Raw genomic sequence first — 21240 nt, 5'->3', positions numbered from 1 at the left:
CTGTCAAGGGAACCTATGGTCGATTAGGTAGTGGTGCTCAAGTTTATGAGATCACGAAGACAATCCAAAACACTACTCAGAAGGAGTTGTCTGTCACTAAATACTATGCTGCCCTCAAGTGTTTATGGCAGCAATTGGATCATTATGCTCGTTTTCAGCCCACTACTACTGCCGACATTACTGCCTATCACTCTTATGTGGACCAGTTTCGGGTCTATGATTTTTTAGCTGGCCTTAATGATGATTATGATCCTATTCGTGTGCAAGTTCTTGGTCGGGTTCCATTCCCCACTTTGGAGGAGACTTTTTTTTATGTTCACAGTGAAGAGACACGTCAGGCTGCTATGATGGTTACTCCTAAAGTTGAGAGATCAGCCTTACAGGCTACTGGCTCCACCCAGACTCCTTCTGACAATATTGCTGCTGCTGCTACAGCCAAAGAGCTTGTGAAGTGTGATCATTGCCACACATAGTTCAAGAACTCGCAAGATCTCGCCGAGTTTCTCGGTTTTTTGGAATCCCGAGACGAGATGAGGGTCAAGTCATAAAAGTACAAGATTGCTAAAATCTGATTTATATTGAAAGAGTTATGTACCGGTCAAACTTAATTCGCTGTGCGCGAATGCTGTCAAAATCGCTCTGAATGAAAATAGTTTTTTGGACATCAAAACAAATGAATATTTTACCGCACTTTTGGTTTTTAGCAATGTTTTACCATAATAAGATTTATGGAATTTTTAGATTTGAGAAAAACCCCAGCATTTGAAAGTTGAAAATTGCACCTACCGCCGAAAATCCAGTTTTTGTTCTTGAACTGGGGGGTTGACTTTTTTTCCTTTTGGAATTTGATTTTTTAACTATTTTTATTGGATTCAAATAGGGGGATATTTGCTTATTTATGAATAGTATCTTAAGTAAATGAAATATATTTCATTTACTTAAATGATATTAGGCATAAATAAGTTGTGTTTGTCCTGTGTCTGTCCTGGTTTCTAGCATAAATGTCTGTCCTGCTTTCCCACTAAGTGAAACTCCTATTTGGACTTTGTTTTTGCAAAATCTGATAGTGCCATTGTGTTTAAATGGCCTAAAATAGGCTGAATACCAAGTTTCAGACCCAAACTAGGTCTAAAACCCACTGAGACAAGGCTTCGAGTCGAGAAAAAAAAAAGTGCACCAACTCAACGAGATCTCGACTCGACTCGGTTTTTCAAGGGTCCGAGTTGGCACCGAGACCCGAGTTTTCGAACCTTGTTGCCACAAACCGTATCACACCAAGGCCCAGTGTTGGAAATTACATGGGAAGCCTACTGATTTTGAGGCCAAACGTGGTCGTGCTAAGCCTACAAACAAAGCCAATCACACTGAAAGTGTAGCTCCAGCCCTCACTACTGACATTAGTTTCTCCCAGGAAGAATTCCAAGCTCTACGGTGTCTGTTACAAACTTCCGCTGCCTCTACTACATCTGCTGCCAATTCAGGTTCCTTCTTTGCCTGTATAGGTATTACTTTTTCTGGTCATTGCGCATCGGTTGTCTCCACTCCTTGGATTATAGATTCCGGTGCCACTGATCAAATGACAGGTTCTTCTAGCCTCTTCAATACATACTCCCCTGCTTCTGGCAATGATAAAGTCAAAATTACTGATGGATCCCTCTCCTCCATTTCAGGGAAAGGATCCATTGGCTGTTCCCCTTCTCTTACTTTGTCTTCCGTGTTGCATATTCCCAAGTTTACAACTAATCTTCTTTCTATTCGCAGTATTACCAAAACTCTGAATTGTAAAGTGATTTTTTTTTCCTACTCATTGTGTTTTTCAAGAACTGGACTCGGGGAAGACGATTGGATTGGGTAAAGTACATGGCGGATTGTACCTGCTTGATGGCGAACCTGCATCTACCCAGGCATTACCTTCTCGGCTCTGTCACCCAGCATCTTTCTCCTTTGAATTACATAAATGGCATTCTAGACTAGGACATCCCCCTTTAGGAACATTATCCTCTTTATTTCCAGCATTAGTTAAAGATTGTAATAGGGAAGATTTTTTTTGTGAGCCTTGTGTCTTGGCCAAACAGACACGTTCAAATTATCCAATTTCTAATAATAGGTCTTCTTCCTTATTTCATGTTGTTTAAACTGATGTGTGGGGTCCTAGTAGAAAAGTTTCTCTTTCCGGTCATCGGTGGTATGTCACTTTTATTGATTGTTACTCTAGATTCACTTGGGTCTACCTCATGCACACAAAAAATGAAGTCTTTTCCTGTTTTCAGCATGTTCACAAGTTGGTTCAGACCCAGTTCAATGCCACTCTTAAAATTTTGAGGAGTAACAATGGGACAGAGTATATGGAAGGTCAGTTCCAACAATACCTTGCTGCCCATGGGATTTTACATCAGACCAGCTGTGTTGACACTTCAGCCCAAAATGGTGTGGCTGAGAGAAAAAACCGCCACCTCTTGAAGGTGGCTAGAGCACTTCTGTTTGCTCGCAATGTCCCTTCCTTTTATTGGGGAGATGCTGTCCTTACTGCAGCCTATTTAATTAATAGGCTGCCCAGTCGGGTTCTTCATTCCAAACCCCTTGTCGAGCTCTTACTTGGCTCTTCTTCCTTTGTTGTCCCCCCCAGGTATTTGGCAGCGTCTGTTATGCCAGGGATACAAGGTCCCCTGGTAAACTTGAACCTCGTAGTCTCTGTTGCATTTTCTTAGGTTACTCTGCTACTCAGAAGGGGTACAAGTGTTATTATCCTCCTGCCAGACGTACTTTGGTCAGTATGGATGTTGTCTTTCATGAGCATGTTTCCGATTATGTGTCCCCTCATCTTCAAGGGGAGACTGTTACTGAAGATGTGCTGACCATAGAATCTCCACCTCCACTCCTGTCTGTTTATAATGAGTCTGTTCCTGTTCGGCCTGATCCTAGTCCTCCCTCTGAGGCAGGGGGAGAGGTCCCTATACAGGAGGAGACCATCCCTATTCAGGGGGAGCAAACTACCCCAGTCCAGACTCCTATCCAGAAAACTATTAGTGAATTTCAGAGGAGGATTGATGACAGTAATGTGCAGACCTATACAAGGAAGCATAAGCAGGTTCAATCAACTGTTGCTCCAGTACCCATCCAATTGTCGAACCTGGATCCGGAACCTGCCTCTCCACCTAGTAATGTTCCTTCTCTTGGTTTACCTATTGCTCTTCGCAAAGGTGTCAGGACTTGCACTCAGCGTCCCATATCCCATGTTGTGTCGTATGACTCCCTTTCCCCATCTTTTCGCGCATTTATTTCTGCTCTTTCTTCTGTTCGTATTCCTAACAATTGGCAGGAAGCTCTATCAGATGGAAAGTGGAAGGCAGCAATGATGAAAGAAATGGAGGCCTTGAAGAAAAATAACACATGGGAGGTTGTGGTTCTTCCACCTGGGAAGAGAATTGTTGGATGTAAGTGGGTGTTTGTAGTGAAACAGAAGGTGGATGGTATTGTGGATAGGTATAAGGCACGACTCGTGGCAAAGGGGTTCACTCAGACATACGGCATTGATTACCAGGAAACCTTTGCACCTGTTGCAAAGCTAAATACTGTTCGTGTGTTACTATCCTGTGCAGTCAACCTTGGATGGGATTTGTAGCATCTAGATGTGAAAAATGCTTTCCTAAATGGAGAGTTGGATGAGGAGGTGTATATGGACATTCCACCAGGGTTCTCTTGTGACAAAAACCAAGGTAAAGTGTACAAACTGAAGCGTGCACTGCAAGGGCTGAAGCAGTCACCTCGAGCATGGTTTGGCCGGTTCCACAAGGCCATGATTTCTGTCGGCTATGAGCAGAGTAATGCTGATCACACACTCTTTTAAAGAGGGTTGGGAAAAAACTCACTGTTCTTATAGTCTACGTTGATGACATAGTGGTTACTGGCAATGATGGTGATGAGATCAGCCGGTTGAAGACCTTCCTTGGACAAGAATTTGAGATCAAAGATCTAGGGAAACTACGATACTTTCTTGGGATTGAGGTTGCCAGATCCTCTAAGGGCATTTTTCTCTCCCAAAGGAAGTATGTCCTAGACTTATTGGCTGAAACAGGGTTGTTAGGTTGTCACCCTTCAGATACTCCTATGGACCCTACTGTTCGTCTCAAGGAAAAAGGGGGTGAGCCTGTTGATAAAGGCCGGTACCAAAGGTAATGTAGTCCTAGATAGGTAGGAGACCTACTAGGAGCCAAACAATAGGATCAAATAACAAAAGGGGCTGCTGGTTCGAATGGACAGCACTAGGATTTAGATCAATTCCTAGGGTTAGGGTTGGATATTGGGAAAGGGGTTTATAGGGTATTAATGGGCAGGCCTAGGGGGTTATTTTGGTATAAAGAAGTTAGGGTTTGGGAAGGTTTTAAAATTCTGCAATTTAGGGCAGAATTGGATTTAGGGTTTTAGGGTTCTAATGGATCTATGGATTAATGGAAGGGGTGATAATAGGAGTAGATGGAGCTTAGGTTAGAGGATTAGAAGAAGAAGGTTAAATGCTGAATTAATAAACTACTTACTTGAAAGATTAAATCTTCAATGGTAGTAGCTTTGAAGAACTAGAAGAAGGACCTCCCGATCTACAAGATGCAAGGAATCGATCGGAGTCCACCAATCCCTTCACCTTGCTATTACCCACAAGGTAGCCTTGATATTACTCACAAGGTTCACTCAACAGAGCAGAGCAGCAGCTATGGCAGCAAACAAAAGCTTTTTCATTAATCAAATTCGTGTCCAATGCTGGCCTCCCTTACAAACTTATATAGAAGACTCAAAAGTAGACTTAGACACTAAAAAGGAATGGCCTAACCTTATCCCTAACCTATTAGGCAACTTAAACTGACTAGGAAACTCAAATAGACTCAAAATAGAGCCCTAATGACTTAAAACAACTTAAACTACTTAAAATAAAGAAGATTCCCTAGTAGCCAATAGGATATAAGAACCTCTTAGCCAATAGGATCACTTCACTTAAATTAGACCAATTGAACCAATTGGATGCAACCAATTTAAACCGCTTCAATTAAAAACACAAAATAAAAACTAAGTATTGGGCTAATCCCGTATGCAACCTATATACCCCTATTTCAGGCCCACTTAAGTGGCCTAATACATAGAAAACCCTTAGGAACAAAGGCCCAACATATATATATCCCAACCCTACACTTATTCCCAATGAAACAAGCCCTATTTGATGATGAATCTGCATCAATTCTCCCCAACTTGAAAAAATTCGTCCTCGAATTTTGTAGTGATGAGGGGGAATCAACATGTGATCAGCAGCTTTGACCATCCCCAAACAGAATTTCGGTGAAGCGGGAACATTGGGGATAAAGTCTTCAATGCGTGGAGCGTTCTCTTCAAAGAACCATAGTGGCATAACAAACTCTATGTGCTCGACCTCTTCAAGAACAACATCTTGGATGTCGATGATTTCTTGTGGAGTGTTGTCAATCAGCACTTCATCTTCCATGTCCTCAGCCTTGTCTACTTTGCCCTCTTCGGTAGTTTCTTCTACCATTGTGTGTTGGACCTCCACATCAATTTGATGGCCGAGCTTCTCAACCATGACCTCAACTCATGGTGCAGCTTGGTCTACTTGAATTTCTTTAGCTATAGGTTCTTGAATCTCTTCAACACAAACCGCTTTAGTAGAATCTTTTGTTGGTGCATCTGCCATAGGTGAAACTTCAAACACAGTCGATGTCACTTGCATTTGAGTTGACATGTTCGGCAGTCGTTGTGGCTGTATAGTCGATGTGGTCACTTTTGGTTGTAATCCTTTTAGGGTAAACAAATGGTATAGACGCTGTCGATCAGGTATGACACACAAGTTGTTTTCCGGTTCAATCCAACCTTGTCGCTCGTTCAACCAATTGCAACCTACTGCAATAAAGCTCCTTGGAGATGGTATCGGCTTACACCAAGCACCATCATGATATGAAGAACACCCAAATTCAACACAGACTTTACCTGTAGGCTCGATGCAAATCTCTCCTGATTGGGACAACATATCCACCACGGATTGTGAAATAATGTTGTTACGTCTCCTCTCATCAACAACTAAGATGGCTGTGCTCCCATTGGGTAGACGAACTCGGGTCTTGAAAACGAAGGGAGGTGGGTCTTTCGAGGCTTGGTTGGAGCTTCCCTCCACCATAGCTTTGATACCATTTAATGTAGTCCTAGATAGGTAGGAGACCTACTAGGAGCCAAACAATAGGATCAAATAACAAAAGGGGCTGCTGGTTCGAATGGAGAGCACTAGGATTTAGATCAATTCCTAGGGTTAGGGTTGGATATTGGGAAAGGGGTTTATAGGGTATTAATGGGCAGGCCTAGGGGGTTATTTTGGTATAAAGAAGTTAGGATTTGGGAAGGTTTTAAAATTCTGCAATTTAGGGCAGAATTGGATTTAGGGTTTTAGGGTTCTAATGGATCTATGGATTAATGGAAGGGGTGATAATAGGAGTAGATGGAGCTTAGGTTAGAGGATTAGAAGAAGAAGGTTAAATGCTGAATTAATAAACTACTTACTTGAAAGATTAAATCTTCAATGGTAGCAGCTTTGAAGAACTAGAAGAAGGACCTCCCGATCTACAAGATGCAAGGAGTCGATCGGAGTCCACCAATCCCTTCACCTTGCTATTACCCACAAGGTAGCCTTGATATTACTCACAAGGTTCACTCAACAGAGCAGAGCAGCAGCTATGGCAGCAAACAAAAGCTTTTTCATTAATCAAATTCGTGTCCAATGTTGGCCTCCCTTACAAACTTATATAGAAGGCTCAAAAATAGACTCAAACACTAAAAAGGAATGGCCTAACCTTATCCCTAACCTATTAGGCAACTTAAACTGACTAGGAAACTCAAATAGACTCAAAATAGAGTCCTAATGACTTAAAACAACTTAAACTACTTAAAATAAAGAAGATTCCCTAGTAGCCAATAGGATATAAGAACCTCTTAGCCAATAGGATCACTTCACTTAAATTAGACCAATTGAACCAATTGGATGCAACCAATTTAAACCGCTTCAATTAAAAACACAAAATAAAAACTAAGTATTGGGCTAATCCCGTATGCAACATATATACCCCTATTTCAGGCCCACTAAAGTGGCCTAATACATAGAAAACCCTTGGGAACAAAGGCCCAACATATATATATCCCAACCCTACACTTATTCCCAATGAAACAAGCCCTATTTGATGATGAATCTGCATCAAAAGGCTTGTAGGGAAGCTGATTTATCTCTCACACACTCGTCCTGACATTGCTGTCGCCGTGAGTACTGTGAGTCAGTTTATGCATGATCCCTACTCTTCTCATATGGAGGTTGTTCTTTGTATTCTTCACTATCTGAAGTCAGCTACTGGAAAAGGCATTGTTTTGTCTACACATGGTCACCTACGGATAGAGGAATATACTGATGCCGATTGGGCTGGTTCTGCAGATCGCAAGTCTATCTTTGGGTATTGTTCCTTTGTAGGTGGAAATCTTGTCACTTGGCGTAGCAAAAAGCAAAATGTAGTTGCTCGTTCTAGTACCGAAGCTGAATTTTGAGCTATGACACAAGGCATTTGTGAGTTACTCTGGCTCAAAGGTTTGCTACAGGATCTTGGCGTCCCTATTCGTCTTCCTATGATGTTGTACTGTGACAACAAGGCTGCAATTAGCATAGCACATAACCCAGTACAGCATGATCGTACCAAGCATGTTGAGGTGGATAGGCATTTCATCAAGGAGAAGTTAGAAGAAGGACTGATTTGTGTTCCCTTTGTGACATCTGCTGAACAACTTGCTGATATCTTCACCAAGGGAGTGTCTGGGAAATTATTTCATCCTAATCTAGTCAAGTTGGGCATGATAGACATATTTGCTCCAACTTGAGGGGGAGTGTTGAATAATGTACACCAGAATACCGCTTCTGGTCTTTTTAGTGTTTTATTTTTACTATTATGTACTACCTAGCTATGTCGGCTATGGTAGGGTCATTATTGTCACTAAGTTGTATTTTTTCAGATTATAAATATATGGCTTGACTGATCACATAGATCATTCAAGCATTCTTCTATTTTCGGTTTTGTTAACACCAATAAACTTGGTAAGGATCAGTCTACACTTTTTCTCATCTGGAAAGGATTTATAAGAGAATCCTCTCAACCTTGGTAAGCCAATCAAAAAAGTCCTTTGGCCCCTTTTTACCACTGAACTTTGGAACCTCAATCTTGATGCCATAATCCATGTTAGAAAACTGTTGATTAACATCCTGGGGTGCAGGCTAGATCAGGTTGTTGCCTGCGAGGTGTATCTTCGATCCGTAAGGTATGAAATTGAGGAGCTGATGTAGATGTTCCTGATTAAACTTGTTTTTCGGTTCTCCACATAAAAACAAGAATCTCTTCCATATACTTGTCAAGCTTGGCCTTAGTGTTTTGTTGATTCTCAGCCAATTCCTATTGACTACTTGACTCTCAATTAGCTCACAGTATAATTAGTGCAACTCAGAATTTGTGATGTGACTTGTCATGGGTATTGCCAGAAATTCAGTTCTGACACCAATTGATGCGGATCCAGAGTTCCAAAATCCTTAAATTGGATTGCTATGGTCCCACAGCTAACAAATGAATCAATTTCAAAAGAGCAGTGGTAATTTCAGTAATTATGCTGAAATATTGGATCCGCTTTTGGTAAGAAAACAAAATAAGGATGTATAGGTAAAAAAACTTGGTGGGGGAAGAATGGAATTAGAATTTAAAAAGGATGGGATAAAATAAAAACAGATTTTAGAAAGAGAGGGCTCTTGTGTAATTGTCACAGAATCTGGCCCTTGTTGCAATTATTAAGAAACCCTCTTCAACCTTTGATACTCAACCAGCAAAGGTGGAAAACCAATGTGTGTTTCTAATGAGGGAACTCATCCATACAGGCCCCAATCAAGTTAAAATTTAAGAGGTAATTTGCTAATCCACAGGCCAACAATTGAGAATCAGCAATCAAACAAAACAGAAGTTTGAAATCAAGAACAATTTGTTTTTTAACAGTCTGGGGAATGGAAATGGAACTTCCTTTTGGTTCTCCCCAAAAACAACCATCTTTGCCTTCCTGAAACCAACCCTGGATACACTAGGGCAACCAGATTTGATTGCAGATTTGTAACTCAAAGTTGGGACTTGGGAAGGCTTTCGATCTGAGTTTCTAGGGTTTGAATCGTCCTATGGGAGGAAGTTTATTCCCAAAATCTGAGAGAGAAAGAAGAGGGATCAAGGAAGCTCAATCCCACTTCGTGAGGGTAATAGTTACCTCAAAACAAAACAGGGTAGAAGAAGAAAGAAGCATAGGGAAGAAATAAAGCAGAAAGAATAAGGAGGAAAGCGTATGGATTGACTATACCTGAATCACGAGAGCGAGAAAATCAGAGGAGAGGGACCTGCGCACACAGCTCTGGGCAGCAACAAGGTAAGGACCTTCGTTCAATTTCTTTCAAAATAATCCAGTCTCTAATCGAGGGGTACAACCAAGTATATAAAGGGAAAACAACTTCTAATCCTATCTTGAAACTGAAATAGAGTTTGATTCTATATTGGACTCAAACTGAAACAAACTTTGGAGTTTGGACTCAACTCTACTTGCTATGAATGATTCTAAAATAAAAAGGGAAATAAAAAATAAAAAAAACAAATTGCCTACCCCTGTTGTGGGGCCCCCCTATGGTTCCTTTGTCCATTCCCTCTCTGACCCAGCCTCCACCCTCCCCTCTATGCCTGACCCAACTGGGTCTAATGGGCCAGTTCCCTCTTGCCTCTCGGCCCATTGCTCTAACTCTACCGGCCTCATCCTCCCTGGTTTGGATCTTAACTCCAATTTTGGGTTGACCCCCCTGCGCATCAGCCTACAGCCCCCCGTCTCTTCATGTTTTTCGACGTCTTAATCCCAGCTCCCCTCCTTTCCCTAAGAAATGTCCCTACTTTACCTACTCCCTGCCCAGCCTGGAGATGAATACGCCTCTCAACTTGGATATCAAAGTTCACGCTCTCTGTCGTGAAACTAGAGACCTGGGATAGAGGGTCTTTGTTGTGCCTGGCTTGGTCGTCTTTAGAAAGCCAGGCGTTTTTTCCCCTTTGAGTGCGCTGTTTTTGTATGGGCTTTTGCCCCCTTTGTCTTGTCCTTGCCTTTTGGTAGGGCTTTGTATTGGCTCATGCTTGTATGTGACTATGTTTCCTCCTCCCCCCCCCCCTTTTCTCCCTTTAGTGTAATAATTTCACCATACTATTAAGCTCTTTGATGCTCAAAAGCATATGTATGTATCAATCCCCTTATTTAAGTGTTTGAGCACATTCCCACTAATTAATTAAATAAACATAATCTAAGGGCCTCTTTGATTTACAGTTGGCATTTCTAACCATTAATCTTAATAAACCACATTAAAAGAATGGAGATGGAGGAATCTCCCAAGCCACACGAATCACGGTGTGAAACACGGTTTTATTTGGGGACCCACACGGTTAGGGAGGAGAGAGAGTGTCCGTGGGGAGCCACATAGTCAGGATGTGGGAAGATGTAGGAAAGCATCCCCACACTGTCGGGGTGGGGATCTTTTTCCATCAAAGAATTTGAAAATTGACAACTACAGGGATAAAAGCAACTAAGTATGGAGTCCAACACCCGAATATCGACAATTCATCTTACAGTGAAACGTTTAAATGAAATTTTAATAAATACCTTCTGCAATAGGTAGAGATTTCCTCTGTTGCAAGATTCTTTGCTTCCTGAAAACACCAAAAACAATCTAATGAATCATGAAATTACAAAAAAATATAAAAATCTGCATGACATTCTCCATCAAAAAGTAACAAATAGAAGAAAAGAGGGGCGGAGAAGGGAAAAGAAAATCTCGCCTTGTGAAGGATTCAGCCTTGTTGTCGTTCTTAGGAATCTTCCCATTGAGTTGTTGGTTTTTGGAGAAATTTTCGGTTCTTGTGTTTGCCATGGAAGGCATCTTCAGCCTGTCTGGCCCGTAATGGAATCACGGTGGATATTGTCTATCGATGTTTGAGTGTTCGGATTTAGTCTCCACTGTAAAGCAGCAGCACAGTTAGAGAGAGATTCACATTCTTCTGCTGCTCCGACGTAGGGTTAGAGACGGAACGCCACGTCATCAACAAGAAGTGACGGGACTCGAGTCAATGACTACTCAATTGCCAGTTACGCTGTGGGATTTCTGACCAACTTGACATGTCAGCAGTATATTGTCTCACGATTCACGATTTCGGTTATCCTTCATTGTACAGACGGTTTGCAAAGGGAGTTCAGATCCTCTTTACGAAAGTACGCTTTATGTGTTGACACCTGTTATTTTTGTTTCCATAAATACCCTTTTTCACCTGCTATGTTTGGATGCCAAGAAAAAAATATAAAATAAATAATTCAAAAAAAAATTTGAGTTTGAACTTTGAAGAGAGAGGTAAACGCATTAATCAATCAGTATGTCTTTTTTCCTTTTTATGAAGTTATATTTGAAGACATGTCATCATGATTTTTTTTTTTTTTTCTTTTCTTTTTCTTTTTTTTTTTTTTTTTTTTTTTTTGTTGGTACATGTTTGAAAGCCAATGATAAAAAAAAACATAATAACACAAAAATTATGATAACACAATGATTGATTTATGTGTGTATCTCTATGTTCAAATTCTTTTTTTATTTTATGGGAGTTTCCACGGTGCCTGTGTTTGGTATAAATGGGCCCTCTTTAAAATCGACTCTCACATTTAAAAACTCAACGATTCTAAGGTGTCTTGCCATAAATCGGTCATGTTGAGTCAATCAGAATCGAAATTAGTTATGGCCAATTCTGATCTGAATCTGCTGATTCCCGATTTTCTAAACCATGGTAACACAACCCAATTACATGTTTGTAAACCTTATTGCTCTCTGACATGATGAAATCTATCTACCAAAAAAGAAATTTTCCTCAAACTTCTAGACTTTTTTTTTTCCCTACAGGTGGAATTTTTTTTTTCTTCCTTTGATAGTTGATTGAATGGCCTGGTCATGGTCATTGTCATGTTAGCATTTTCGTTGGAGAATTGCTAACCATAAAGGCCTATATGGCTTGTATTCTTCTAAATATTATTGTCATTTTGAATATGACTAAGATTAACTTTTTTGATAGGGAATTCATTAGTGAGTGTGAGAGAAGGAAACAGACTAAAACTGTATTTGATATAGATTTTTGGAAAAGATCTTGGTCTAAAACGCGTTTTGAAACCCAATTCTTTTTATTTTCTTGCACATTAAAATGCATTCTAGACCCTGAAGCTATTCCTATATATAATACATATCAAATACAACTTTAAATTAATAGAAATAGGATTGCTAGGATTGAGATCAAACTAAGGAATCCTTCTGCACATTTTGCAACACATGATCTTTCCTATTTCAGTGCCCTTCCCAGAGAAGCTTCTTATTCCATGAGGCCCAATCCAGTTCGAAAAGCCCTATAGATTTCTGACCTTAGGGTCCCCTAAACATTCCCAGAGAGAAATAGGTAAAAGCCTCCCATAAAAACAGGCTAAAATCATTAGATTAAGGGCTGATTTCATATGATTTCTATTTCAATTTCGGATTGATTTCATGAAAGTAATCAATAAATAGATTTTTATTCAAAAAATTGAAATTGTTTTCGTTGCCTCAATCTGAAATATTTCAAGAATAAGAAATTTATTTGATAGTTCAATTTTTGAGAATAGATTCTCTATATTTCTTTGGGAAAGGGTGGTGGTACAACCATTAGGAGAAGAAGAAGGTGGTGTTCTAATTTTTATATGAAATTACTACTTTATCCATCATATTAACCATGTGCATTGTGCTCATTAAAGAACAAGATAGAAATCAAATGAAATGGAAATTCTGAAATAGATCGACCTATTTCAGAATTTCTATTTTACTGAAATAAGATGTAAAAATCAAGCCAAACAATTTCCAAAATGGAAATCACCCATGAAATCAAAATAGTAATCATACCAAATCAAGCATAAGATGAGGAAATTTCTATCACTCCCCTATGGCCTATACTTGCCATATAACTACTTAAACTCCGCTATCCTAAATTTCTTTTTCGATTCTCCCCGACAACAAACTTCCTCCTCTCTTTCTCACCTGATAACTCAAAATTACTCCCTCCTCTCTTTCTCCCTTGGTAATTCAAAATTCATTAAATGCCCATGGGTTCCCTCATCTTCCTTCCCCCCCTCAACCCCTCCAACCCAACTTCTGTTTCTGGCCCTGATTTATGTTAACCTAACAACCCAACCCAACCCAACCCAAATTGGGACCAACTAGCTTGATTACTTTTTTTTGGTAATGCAATTACTTGATTACTTGAAGCATATTATTGTGACTTTGGACCCGGATCAGAGTTGTTTGAAGGAATAAAAATGCAATAGAACATGTGGTAGTTGTAGGCCATCCAATGCGTGACTGATGGAACAAGTTCCTGGCCCAGAACCTGCGGAAGAATTTATGTTAAAACTCCTAACAAAACCCTTTTAATGGTATGGTGATGCAGATGGTCAAGTCTTCCTATAAATTGTTAAATAGAATCTTACCTGCAAGGTCTTCACATCAACTTCAAGCCCTCTTAATATCAGAGAATCAGGTTCTCTGGAAATTATTCCAATTCCCTCACATATCAATTAAGCTAGAATCAGAAAGTTTGATTGCAAGGCCATGTGGTAGCTAAGCTCACCGATACCATGTACATGTTTTAGGGCTAGCTCCTAGTAGTAATTTCTGAGATTTGTAGAAATGGGTACTTTTGAAGAGACAATATATGGCAAGGGAGGCAGAGGAAGAACCAATGCTCTCAACCTGGTTTTAAAACAAGGAATTGGACTTGGGGGTGTCCAAAGTTGGTCCGAGTTCAATCTGATCGATTACTGAATGTGTCCGGCTCAAAAACAAATCAATTAATAATCGGGTATTCCCATTGCAACTCGATGGTCGCCCAACTAGGATCGATCGAATATTGTGACTGACCAATAACCGGCCATTTATAATCCAATTAGACTGTTTAAGGATTGCTTGTATCCCGATTAGCCTGATTACCATTGAGCCTGGTTATGGATAATCGACCGATTGACTAGAAAATATGTCCATGCACTAGCCTATGAGGCCTGATTATCTAAATGGGCGGAAATGGTGAGGGGCTTAAATTGGTTGGGACCGATTAGGCCTTACTGGTTGACACCCCTTGAATCGGTGTCTGAATCAGGTCCAACCAGATTCTAATCCTATTCTAGTCCAAATTGGCTAGACTTTGTTAGATTCTGCATGAACCCTAGATATCCAATGTGGATCAGCTGCTTCAGAACGGAAAAAATTGGGATTGGGCTCGGTCGATTTCGATTCGAATCAGCCTATTCGCTTAATCCGATTTCAATCTTTAAAATAGTGCTCTCAACTCAATTGAGTCAACTCGGTGAGTTAGCATATGTTTAGCCACTTAAAAAAAACAAATTGCTTCTCTTGGTTAACTCCCTTAACCGGCGATATGTCCAAGCTAGAGAAACACCACCAAATAGAAATCTTTTTCTCTATATATTTAATTAAGGAGGTGGAGCCTTCTCAAATTCAAGGTCTCAACCACCTGTTATAATAATATTGTAAGCAAAATTATAGTTTAGAACATGATTGAATCTGATGCCATAAGCCAATAATGCTTATGGAGTCCTTTCAAGTTTCAAAATCTATTCAAGTGGAACTGATTTTTTATTTAAAATAATATAAAAAACATATTTGATCTGATGTTGTTTTTCTGGGGTTTGAAAACCAGGTGAGGCGAAACACAGATTGTGGGTGTAAGAGAAGTCATAAGCAAATTGAAAATTCATTTTCATTCCTTTTTTTTGTTTTTGTTTTTGAGGAAACCCATTTTCAGGAACAAAAAGAAGAATAGGAATAAGAGGGACTCAGATGAAGAAGAAAAAGAAGAGAAAACCCATAGTAAATTTGTGAGATGGATCAAAGTTTCTGTCTTTTCTTTCTGAAACAACTACTTTGAGTTTTCCTTTTTTGCTATTCTATCTTCCCATTTGATATACCAAACCAAAAAATGTCAATGTGTTGAAGAATATTAAGGTAGAAAACCAGGAAGCCTGCCTGCCTGCTTCACAGAAATACCAAATGATGGGTTACAAGGAGGAACCCCAAAAAAAATAAAAATTCAGGGAAGAGATGGAGAGAGAGAGAGAGAGAGAGAAACAAAATTGAACACATAACCATGTTAAGCAAAACAAAGATTAGGACAAATCGTCCAGTAAAATTAAACTCTAGAAAGAAAGAAAAAAAAAAAAATCAGGGAAGAGAGAGAGAGAGAGAGAATTGAACAAATACCCATGTTAAGCAAAAAAAAGATTAGGATAAATCCTCCATTAAAATTAAACTCTGTACAAGATTAGAAGAGAATTAAACCAAGAAAAACTGAGACTTATTCAAACCCAGAAGACCAGCACCCTCATCACTCATCCTTCCCCTGAGCTCTAAAAGCTTCGAATTAGTAAAGTGAGAATGAGGATTCGTCTCCTACTTGTGATGTGCTTGCAGATCTCATGTACTTCTTAGAAGAAGAAGAAGAAGAAGAAGAAGAAGAAGAAGAAGAAGAAGAAGAAGAAGAAGAGGAAGAGGAAGACAAATCTGACCTCCTCCTTAGCATCTGCCTCATCCCATCTGCAACTCTGACAGCAGGATTGGACTTAAATTTCCGACAAAAGGACATATGAGCCTTCACAGCTTCTTCCATTCCAAATGGATTAACCTTCCCTCTGTTCACCTCATCTCTCACAGCTTCTGAGCATAACCCACATAGCCATTTCCCATCAAATTTGGCTTTCACCTCACTTATGTAATCTTGTGTACAATCCTCTTTCAAACTGCAACATTCGCATTTCACCAATTCAATCTCCATCTCTCTCTTTCTCTCTTCTTGCTCTATTTTCTCTTCTTCTTGCTCTGCTTGTAGAGGAAGGAATTAGGAAAGGATCAAAACCCAGGTACGAAAGGAATTGAAGCAAAGTGATTAGTGAATTATTGAGAAAGGAAGCTGCTTTTATATATTGATGATTAGGTTGTAGCACAATAGATATGCTGAGTGAGGGATTGGGTTTCTTCTCCTTTTAAGCTTTGTGTTCTCACTTGGGTTTTATGGTTGTGTTGCCATGAGTGGTGGTGTTGGGTCTTGTGTGATGAATGGTGGGGGAAGAGTGAGAGGACAGAGGACTTATAACATGGAAATCTGCCATAATTTCCTCCCTCTTACAAGGGACATAAGAAATGGAAAATGGGACAATATGGTTGGGATGTGGGCCCTTTGGTTGGCCTTTTCTTAATGCATTTTAAAAATTTTGCAAAAAATTTTATGAATTTTTTGCCACATGGATTGATGTCGTGGTAATTCTAACCAGTGGATATCTAAAATATGGTATTTATTGTGGCCTTTTAAGGGTATCGATTGGTCGGTCCAAGTCAGTTTCAGTCAAACCTAATTAGCCCTCAATAATTTAAAAGCTTCATATCATAATTGTACCATTTAGCTGATCGGACCTCCTAAGTCAGGCATGGACACACTTATATTCGATCAGTTAGTTACCAGTCTATAATTGGACTCATGTTAATCGGGCTATAAATGAGATAATCATATCTTAAATGGGTTGATTAATCTATAAATGGACTATAAATAGTTGGTTAATATTCTCACTCGATGACCCATCAAGCTACTACCAAAGGCCAATTCTAACTGAATATTAATCAGTGTAGACTTGACATCAGACCATTTACTAACTGGTTAATCCAATTTGGAGCTTTAATCGGTCGGTTTCGATTAGATGTACCAGTACTGCCCAGCTTTTTACACTCCTACCTTCTTAGTTGCCCTAAATTTCTTCAAATTTAATTTGCCACTTGAACTCTAATTAAGCTAAGACTTGACAAGTAAATTGGGGACCTTTGGATCTACCTCTGCGAAATTCTAACCTCAATCAAACCTGTAATGCAAGGATTTGGTTCATGGTATTGGCACCCATATCGGTTACCGTTAACATAGATATGAATCAATTGTATCGAATTTGATCAGACAATTCCCCTCCCCCAGATGTTGATACCGTCATCTTCTTTTTTTTATCCTAATTTTTGTATCACCAATCTAGTATCAGTCAAGTATCAATATCGACCAAGATCAATATTAATATAGATCTGCCGATTCGACCAATCCGATATTGATGTCAAAATAGTGTTGTTATGTGATATAAATAAATGAACCATCCATAAATACACACACTCCAAAAAAAAAAAAAAAACCCTCCGTGGGAGTAATTTTTCACTTTGATTGGCAGTTACTTTCGGTTGACATTGTTTCGGTTCCAACGGCTTGGCTTTGTCTGCTAAGCTTAGACCGGCTGGCTTGGACCAGCCTTCTTTATTTGTGATTGGCCACAACCAATCGGTGTTGAGTCAGTTGACTAGCTAATTGAGTACTTATTAGCAACTGCAATATAGGACACTTGGAACTTGAAAGTTAAAAAGTGCACAACTTGACCGAGTTGCCGAGTTTAACTCAATCAATTTCTTTTCAAACACATTCAAAGAAACATTTTATCACAATTTTCGGAGCTTGGTTCCTACCAATCTTTCTTATAGGTCCATTTTTAGGGCCCACAACTGTTGTTATATTGTATTGTAAATCAGCTGAGACCCAAATTTTGTGGATAGATAAAAACCCTTAGGTCTCCCATTCACATATCAAGTTTTAGTCCTATCAAAGTTTGACATGTGGCAAAACATAGCTCTCCTTAATAATGATTCGAATATTGTAGATGTGTATTGGCATATATGATACCCACTTTTGGGTTTTTTGGTTGGCATTATCTATTGTTTTAACTTTTAACTACGTAACAATTATTAGATAATTAAAATTTTGAGTTACTCATAAGATATTATCAATCTACAAAATTTCATTTTACCTTGGTCATATAGCACTAGCAGATTTGTTCTTTTCTTCTTCTTATTTAGTTCTCTAATGATTTTTTTACTTCAATAATAAGTCCTTTTTTCAATTCCCTATCTATTAGACCAAATAGAATTCAACAAATTTTCTTTCTTTCTTTTTTATTTGGGAAATTATTTGTTGGTGGTACAGGTTGTGACCAGATACATGGGGAAGGCAAAATGACCGCCCCGCCCTCCTGAATGATGGAAATGCCACCCCATGTGTCCGGGTGCAGCCTGCATTGCGGCACAGAGAACATCGATCCTTTTTATTTTTAAGAGAAGATGATACTTTACTAGTTTTATAAGAAAAAGGATAAATGATTGTTACTTAAATGTGAAAAAGAAAGATTTGGAACCACCTAGACAAGCATAAGTAGGTTCATAAAGGTTCATTAACAAACTCTTTTCTATTGGTAGCATTTCTTACGAAAAGGGAAGGAAACAAAAAAAGAGATCGAAATAATGCCACATTAGATATGGTGTTATGTGTCTAATCACATATTTCAAAGGAAAATGATGTATATCTTATCTTAATGATCAGTTGATCACATGAAACTAGATAAAATGAAATTGATCCATAAATTTTCTAAAATCAACAAATAAGAGCTTGAGAATTTTACTATTAAAACAAAGTAATTTATTTCATGGGTTTGACTTTTAATGACAAGGTTTATAAAATAATAAGTTTATTTTGTAATAGAGGTCATAAACCCTTAATCATACATGTAAATAGTGTTTTTTAAGATACTATTTAAGTATAATTAGATTTATCAAATTAAGATAGTTATCCAATACTAAAATGGTGAAGGTTACTATGGTTGGTCCTAAACCATTTCATGTGCCAAGTGGAAGGACACTATTGGGGTTAGCCACATGTCTAATTTCATATAAAAAAATCAATCATTTAATTACTCCAAACAATTAATGTACTCTTACCTAAAAAAACCAATTAATGTACTAAGATCTCTCCTTTATCATCTAACTTTAAATCATGTCAAATTAGATTTTCAATAAATCTTTAAAGCTTTATATCGCAATGACATTACCAATTTTGGTTGGATTCAAACTCAACAGGCAATCAGTATACCATAGGCTTTATTAGTACATAAAATGTGATGCTATGTGGCAAATATTAGGTCCAACAACCCAATGTCCCATGGTCCAATGGATCAAACCCGTTAATAGAATACAAAGAGATTATGAATATGAAATTGATATAATAAAGGGGGAATAAGATCTCTACTTGGTGGTGTTTTCTACGCCCTCTCACAGGGCACTGTGAGATGATAGCTCTGCCCCCTGGGTAGAAACCCAAGGGTGCTCACCTATTGGCCCAGACACTTGTGTAGAGATCATGCGACCAAATAGAGATCTCTTACCCTAATAAAAGTAAAGAAAAGGACAACCATTTCATTTTGCCAATAAAAGTTATATGATAATGAATAATTCTCAAATTTTTTCACCTCCATTGTCTCATGCATTAGAATATCATTTTATAGAGATGATAAATAATTCTTGCTTATTGAATAAAAGAATGAAAATTAATAAATAAAAAATAATAAAAGAATGAAAAGAATCTTTCTTTGCTTCATTTAGTAAGAAACCTAAAATAGTGGTTGTTCTTCTTTTGGGAGGGGGAAGATGAAGGAGGTTGCTAGTCAATGTCATTCATTGATTCCCTTAATTCGTATTTTAATGTCTTTGTGGTACTCTTATAATGATGGATCTATGAATTAACTTCCCCACTAGAAGATTATTAGTAAGTTTTAGTTGAATAAAAAATTAGGTTTTTAATTTTCATTTTTTTCTTATTTTTGGTGGAATGGTGGTGGTGGTGGTGGTGAGAGTTTTTCAACCTTGTCATGGACACATGGTAGAGTACTTAAATTTGGTCACTTGGATGGTTTACATGAAAGATTTACACACCCTACTGATAGAGACTTGCATTTGCCACATTCGAAGAGTGCATGTCCACCTCAATACCATATATTGCTTTTGCTTCACTCCTTAACCAAAAACGATGATTGTGTTCCTTTTTCCTTTCCCTCCTAAAATTTCTTGAAAGAGATGGGAAAAGTGCTGTGTGTTCCATCTAGAGGATGGGTCTAGAGTAGGGTTTAAAAAATTGGAATCGGATCGATCAAATTGATTGATTCGAATCAGAATTGATCAAGTTCAATCTTGATTATTGTCAATTCGAATTAGTTGATCCAAGAAAGCTTTCTAAGATTCAAGCTGTTTTCGGCTAATTTTGGTTAATTCCAATTGACACTGGCTTTAAAAACATCAGAAGCGGCTAAGGCTGATCTTGTTACCGATTCCATTTATTTGAACCTTGGTATGGACCCTTCATCCCCCACCCACCCCACCTCAAAAAAAAAAAAAGAAGCAACTGGCATCTTTTGGGTTGACTCAAAAAGTGAAGATCAACATGATTAGGATAAAAGTCGGTTAACCTTTTGCCATTAGTGTGTAGTTTGTGCGATTACACTTTCAATAAAAAAAAAAAAAAAAACATGATTAGGATAAAGTTTTCCTCCACCTGTATGTTGGATTTATGTGTCCATCAAACTCGGTTCAATTTGGTTCAATCTAGTTTTATTTTGTATTGAACCTCTATACACTTTGGTTTAATATTATCACATGCGATATAAGTTTTTTGAGCATTATGTGTCTGTAAGTATTACTTAAAATGGTAGTCACGACTAGGGTTTGGGCTGGGCACTCTTATCATATGGTCGTCACATTCGGTATGCCTAGACATGTGATGTCGGGGTACGAATGCGAGTACTCACATGTTCGATGTGTGTATTGACGAAGAATCTACTTTGTCCATTCCCTCATGTATTACTGCTAGATGTAGGAAGGGATAGACATGAGTCACCGAGACCCTGTACCTAAGGGAACCCTGTCACTACAAAGTGTAACCGCATTCTTTGGTTCATCAATGACTAAGACTCAAGTGAGTCAAAGTCGGTGTTCTGGGAATGCGCGAACACTTTGTGAGTGAAGGAATTACTCAACATGGTCGCCATTGCTCGATTGGGGAACACCAAGATTGAGATTGTCTGTGAATAGTCGGATCGAAATCTGGATCCAGTGCCGTTTTAGAAATGGTTTTTCCAAAACCTATTTTACATAAAACAATAGATTATATGTAGTTATTTGATTAAAGTGTTTTG

General features: G+C 38.6%; 1 protein-coding gene and 1 long non-coding RNA gene across 2 annotated transcripts; one reads left to right on the top strand and one right to left on the bottom strand.

Moving 5' to 3' along the window:
* Positions 1–10915: 10915 nt before the first annotated feature.
* Positions 10916–20540, top strand: LOC122649038. Its single transcript, XR_006331161.1, has 4 exons — positions 10916–11026; positions 18533–18537; positions 19151–19159; positions 20528–20540. It is a non-coding gene; the product is annotated as an uncharacterized LOC122649038 (long non-coding RNA).
* LOC122649035 (pinin-like) lies at positions 15415–16277 on the bottom strand. Its single transcript, XM_043842384.1, has one exon. The coding sequence runs from the start codon at positions 15978–15980 to the stop codon at positions 15570–15572; it is 411 nt and encodes a 136-aa protein (XP_043698319.1). The 5' UTR covers positions 15981–16277; the 3' UTR covers positions 15415–15569.
* Positions 20541–21240: the final 700 nt, after the last annotated feature.

Source organism: Telopea speciosissima, chromosome 1, assembly GCF_018873765.1.
Source record: "Telopea speciosissima isolate NSW1024214 ecotype Mountain lineage chromosome 1, Tspe_v1, whole genome shotgun sequence".
Taxonomy (NCBI): Eukaryota; Viridiplantae; Streptophyta; class Magnoliopsida; order Proteales; family Proteaceae; genus Telopea; species Telopea speciosissima.
The sequence above is the reverse complement of the archived record's forward strand: the minus strand, read 5'-3'. Positions and strand labels throughout refer to the sequence as shown.